The sequence below is a fragment of the Propithecus coquereli genome, unplaced genomic scaffold, assembly GCF_000956105.1.
Source record: "Propithecus coquereli isolate 6110/MARCELLA unplaced genomic scaffold, Pcoq_1.0 Scaffold355, whole genome shotgun sequence".
In the NCBI taxonomy this organism is placed as follows: Eukaryota; Metazoa; Chordata; class Mammalia; order Primates; family Indriidae; genus Propithecus; species Propithecus coquereli.
This window is the reverse complement of record NW_012149230.1, coordinates 4,495,570-4,501,569: the sequence shown is the minus strand read 5'-3', so window position 1 is coordinate 4,501,569 and position 6,000 is coordinate 4,495,570. Positions and strand designations below refer to the sequence as shown.

Here is a 6,000-nt window from a genome sequence, read left to right as displayed (position 1 = left end):
TGCTCAGGCTGGTTTCGAACTCCTGAGCTCAAACAATCCGCCCGCCTCGGCCTCCCAGAGAGCTAGGATTACAGGCGTGAGCCACCGCGCCCGGCCTCTTTTTCCTTTTATTTAATATTTTTGCGCCAATATCACACTGATCGCAATTACTATGAGTTTATCTTGATAACTGTATGGTCCGTAGCGTAAATTCTCCAACTTTGTTCTTTCCGGAAAGTCCACGGAACCCAAATCACGACCTTTCGAATTCCCCTCCGGAAGATGAAGGGTAGGAACCAAGCCTGGAAGACGCTAGTCAGACCTTAGAGTACTGTCTGTCCTACCTATACCTTGCGGGGGCGAACTCCGACGCGCATGCGCAGCCTAAATGCCGCGCGGGGTGGGTGGGGTACACGTCACTTCCGAGGCGGGAGCATGAAGCTGATTGACCATGGTGTCTCCAGCAAGCAGGTAGGGGCTGGGGAGGAGGCAGCCTCTGAAATGAGGGGAAAGGGTCAGGCTTTGAGCTGAAGGGAATTCTGGGCTGGGTGAGGAGAAGCGGTGTAGTGGCCGAGCGAAGGCTGCGGGCCATGAGGGAGCGCGCCAGGTCCCGGGCGGCTTCTGTATCCCCTGCGACGCCCAACTGTGAAGGAAGACTCAGCTCAGGCACTGCGGCTGGAACCCTGGCTGTCGCGTGTTCTCTTTGGGGAGTCCCCGCCCGTCGCTGAGGTCTCGGAGTCTCGGTTTCCGCGGCTGGAAATGCTTGCAGTGATGCGCGGAGCCTACCACCGCGGGGCGTGGGTGGTGTGTGTGAAAGGCCACTGCGCCCAAAGTGCTCTTTGGCTCGCCCCTGTCTGTTTCTCAATCTCTGCTTAGGGAGGCCCAGCAGCGTGTGCAGGTGGGCTGGAGCACTGGAGTCCGTGGCACCTTAGCCTGGTGATGGACAGTTAGGATTAGCAAAGGAGATCCAATTTTTCAGAGGGCAGGAGAGGGTACTGATTCTTGAGCATCCACCGAATGGCTGTTTGAGATGTCTTACTTCTCCAGACCTTGCTCTGCCACTTCCTGATTGTGAGACTTTGGGCAAATGTCTTAAACTCTTAGTGTCTGTTTCTTCAACTGTAACTTTGTGGACAGTAACTCCTACTCATAAGGTTGTCATGAAGCATAAATGAGATTGCACGTGCAAGGTACTCAGGTCGTGTCTGGCACATAATAGGCATTCAACAAATGGTGCCCGTACAGTTTTCATTTCAGTTCCTGAACCTTTGGTATAGTGATCTGAGTGTTGAGAAGTTGCTTTTGAAGTAACTTTGGGTTTCATATACAGATATTTACAGTGAGCAGAATGCTTCTCTTTGGAATTGCCAGAAAGTGCTTTTCAGGTTTTCCAGCCTGTGTGGGGGAGAAAAAAGAATAAGTCTGTTTCTAGGGAAGTGGCTGATGGAAAAAAAGGATCTAATCTTTAGCTTGGTGTTATAGAATTAGGATTAGCAAAAAAAGACGTAATTTTTCAGAAGGGCAGGAGGGGAACTATTTCGAGTACCTGCCAGAATGGCTGTTTTAAAAATCTTTCTTCCTCCTCATCACAACAGAGTAAAAAGTGAGTGGTATCACCATGTGTTTTTAGAAGAGTTATGGAGGCTAAGATTACCTACAGCAAATAAGTGAGGGAGGCATGCATTTAGACCCAGGGCTTTCTGCAAAGCGTATGCTCATTCAAGTACAAAATTGCTTTTCATGGGAGGATTGCTAGATCCTAGGCGTTTGAGGTTGCTGTGAGCTGGGTTAACGCCACGGCACTCGCCTGTGTAAGAGAGTGAGACTCTATCTCAAAAAAAAAAAAAAATTGCCTTTCAATGGGTCTTCATTAAATAAATTATATTTAAAAGATAATCTGGAGCCTTGCCATAAAATGATCAACATATCGAGGCCCACCTCTCCCCCCAGTTTTTTCCTAAGATAATGATGCTTTTTATTCTCCTGAGGTTTATTATGGAAGCAAGTGGAGACGGAAGGAATAATCATAACGGGGCCTTGGTCAGGGGTGGCCAGTAAGACTGACAGCTCTCCTTTCTGCTGGGATTCCCCAGGATGGCATTCTGCTAACCCTCAAAGCAATGTGGTGAGGCTTCCAGATTGACAGTTGATTGGAGGTTATGTAGTCCTTAAAGGAAGGCCTTATAAAAATGGTTTTACATAAATTATGTTTTGCTGAATTAATCTTTTTTGGGAAAGAGAGGACCTCTTAATTTGTTAATTTTTTTTTGCTTTGCAACATTTGGAGCTTTTTTGGATCATACATTTTATTCTAGTACATTGGCTAATGGGGTAGGTTAGGGTTTCTTTTATCAAAAAATGCAGACTCTGAAAAAATCATTTATAACATTGGAAAGCGTCTTTGTGTTTTTTTTTTTTTTTTTTGAGACAAAGTCTCACTGTATTGCCCGGGCTAGAGTGCCATGGCGTCGGCCTAGCTCACAGCAACCTCAAACTCCTGGGCTCAAGCGATCCTCCTGCCTCAGCCTCCCGAGTAGCTGGGACTACAGGCATGAGCCACCATGCCCGGCTAATTTTTTCTATGTATTTTTAGTTGTCCGATTAGTTTCTTTGTATTTTTAGTAGACACAGGGTCTCGCTCTTGCTCAGGCTGGTCTCGACCTCCTGAGCTCAAACAATCCGCCTGCCTCGGCCTCCCAGAGAGCTAGGATTACAGGTGTAAGCCACCGCGCCTGGCCAGCATCTTTTTTTTAATTTTTTTCTGGACTGTAGATTGATTAGGGATCTGGTAGAAACACAAACAGTAGTTACTATTTGCTAATTTATGACATACATTGTGTCATTTATCCAACAGGAAAGTACTGTTTTAGTTACATTTTTATAGATGAAGAAATTGAGACTCAGAAAGGTCAAATGATATGTCCAAAGTGGGAGTATGTAAGGGAAGACCAAAACAAGTTTAAAAGGGGTCTGTTGGGGAATGGAGAAGGCACCAGGAAGTGGGGTGGATGGGTGGAGTTGGTGATACTGGAATACTGAAGAACACCAAAGTGAAAGGATATTTTGTTATTGAGGCATGGAGTTTTCTACAGGAGGGGAAGGGCAGTTGTCTTGAAAGCAAAAGGATGTTTCCGTATTTGAATGTCCTTGGACAAAGGCAACATAGCTGGACTGAGGTCCTGTAGGTTTTGAAGCTAAGGTTTGGAACTCTGCTCCCTCAAGTAATGGATTCCTGGTGCACTTTGCTTTGGAAAAACTGGACCCTGTGCACAAAAGTGTGCAAGCCAGATGAGTGGGTACATGATCACTTTATATCGAGAAGTAGTCTTGGCTTTATAAGCAGATCCCTGTATCAGGGTTCTTTTGGATAATATGTTCCTGTAGTATACTTAAAATATTCGTTTTATTCAGATTTGCAACACTGTATTGGCATAAAGGGAGCTATGTCTGTCCCCTAGTTAAGGATATGTAATGTGCCTTCTCTGCCATATACATGCCCCCTTTTCTTCTTCATTAGTAATAACAGTTAATATTTATTGGGTGTTTGCAATATTCCGGGCACTGGGCTAAGCACTTAACTGGATTATTCAATCGTATAATAACCCTGTAAAATAAGAACTATTATCTTCATTTATAGTGGGAGAAACGTGCTCAGAGATGGTAAGAAATTTATCCAAAAGGCACAGAGTTAGTAAAGGCAGAGCCAGTACCATGTCACTTCAAAACCTAGTGTTTATCTATGTATTTTATACTTTCCTTCATTTAACAGATATTTATTGAAAACCTTTGTACCTGCAATGTGCTAGGTGTTGGGGATACAATGATGACCAAAACAGATATAGCACCTGTCCTCAAGTTGCTTATAAATCTAGCAAGGGAGATAGACAGTAAATAGATAATTAAAAGTAAATATTAATTATGGTTATGAAACATGCTATGGAGGACAGTAGAGGGTGCTATGAGAATATATAATGGGGTCGCTGGCAGGGGCGGGGAGTAGGGAGAGACAGGAAGGCTTTCCTGAGAAAACACTATTTAGCTGAGACCTCAAGGACTGAGTTGGAGTTAAATTGGGCAAGGAGCTACCAGGGTAAGGGAAGGGCATGTGTGAAGCCTTGAGACTAGGAGGAGCTTGTATCTTAAAGGCCTATCTGGGCCGGGCGCGGTGGCTCACGCCTGTAATCCTCGCACTCTGGGAGGCCGAGGCGGGCGGATCATTTGAGCTCAGGAATTCGAGGCCAGCCTGAGCAAGAGCGAGACCCTGTCTCTACTAAAATAGAAAGAAATTAATTGGACAACTAAAAATATATAGAAAAAAAAATTAGCCGGGCATAGTGGCGCATGCCTGTAGTCCCAGCTACTCGGGAGGCTGAGGCAGAAGGATCGCTTGAGCCCAGGAGTTTGAGGTTGCTGTGAGCCAGGCTGATGCCATGGCACTCACTCTAGCCAGTGAGACTCTGTCTCAAAAAAAAAAAAAAAAAAGGCCCGTCTGGCCCAAAGGTGGAGAATGTTGTAAGGTCAGATGCCAAATGTAGGTAGGGATCTTATCCTTAGAGCAATACTGCTCCCCACTCTTGGTTTATTTGTTTCTCAGAATGTGCAATTAATTCCACAGACTGCGTCTGTTTTTCCAGCTCTGTCTTGGAGCCTAGTCTCCTATCGTCAAACATGTGGTTAGACCTCTGGTTGCCCACAGGAGGGGTTGGGGATGAGAAGAGGGATAAATATGTAAATGTGAGACTTAATCAGCAAACACTTTTTTAGCCTCACTGTGGTCCAAGCCCTATGTTAGCCACCTAGGATACAAATATGAATAAGACACACTCTCCCTCCACCATGCATAATTTAGTTAACGTTTTATTTGCCTTCCACTTAAGATACTACATTTGTTTTAGCAACATTTGTTTTTGTGTTTTTGAGACAGAGTCTCACTCTGCCACCCAGGCTAGAATGCAGTGGTGTCATCATAGCTCACTGCAACCTCAAACTCCAGGGCTCAAGCGATCCTCCTGCTTCAGCCTTCCAAGTAACTGGGACTACAAGCATATGCTACCAGCTAATTTTTCTATTTTTAGTAAAGGTGGGGTCTCGGTCTTATACAGGCTGGTCTTGTACTCCTGAGCTCAATCGGTCCTCCCCCTTCGGCCTCCCGGAGTGCTATGATTACAGGTGTGAGCCATCGCTCACAGTAGTGTGGTGAGCAAACAGGCATGGTCTCTGTCCTCATGGAGCTTAAGCTCCCAATTGAGGCTGGAAGACAGAGATGAGGGAGAGAGTTGGCGAGGTGAAGTAGAAGAGGTAGGCAGGAGTTAGATCATGGACGCTGCATAGACCATGCCAAGGATTAGAGGCTTATTCTAAGAATGGTGGGAAGGCACTGAAGAGTTTCAATCAGGGGACTAGCACCATCAGGTGTGTGTTTATAAAAGGTCACTCTGGCTCTTCCACTTAAGAAGCAGAAGTTGATGGCTTTAAGAGCTGTTTACGAGGTAGGATCAATAGGGCTTGGTGATAGGTTGGCTCTGGGTGAGAACGGAAAGAGGTGTCTAGGCGAATTCTTTTCTGGCTTGTGCATCTGAGGTAGGAAACCCTAGAGGAAAACCAGTTCAGTTTTGATGAAGATGTCTTTGAAAGGATCCACATGGAGGTTTCTCAAAGGCAATAATATTAGAGGATTTGGCACTCAGACGAGAGGAATGGGCTATTAAGCTTCTAAAGGTTCTTGTTAGGGAGGAATATTTTCCTGTACTGAGGGAAGCATCAAGGTGGGAAAAGCAGCTGTGAGGTGGCCCAGGACGGGGTGTAGAATGTTCTCTATATTTATGTTGGGGAAAGTTAAAAATAAAATCTCCTGCCAATCTAGAAAATGCTCTTCACAAATGTGGAAAAGAAAGAAAACAATCCTGTTATTGAATAAGCATTAAACGAGACTAGTATGCAGTATAGGTAATCTGCTAACATAATTTCTTTCAGAAAAGAAATCCCACCATTTGTATGTAGCTAGGCAGATACAACCCTTTA

The 6,000-nt window shown here is 45.0% G+C and overlaps 1 protein-coding gene across 3 annotated transcripts in view; it reads left to right on the top strand.

Moving 5' to 3' along the window:
• The first annotated feature begins 390 nt into the window (after positions 1-390).
• Positions 391-6,000, top strand: part of DHRS7B (dehydrogenase/reductase (SDR family) member 7B) — a 46,982-nt gene continuing 41,372 nt past the window's right edge. For 2 of the 3 annotated variants that reach the window (XM_012651435.1, XM_012651433.1), the window contains exon 1: positions 391-450. In XM_012651435.1, coding sequence (XP_012506889.1) covers positions 431-450 — 20 coding nt within the window. In that variant the 5' untranslated portion in view covers positions 391-430. The remainder of the gene's footprint in view (positions 451-6,000) is intronic. The other variant, XM_012651434.1, reaches the window with a different exon arrangement.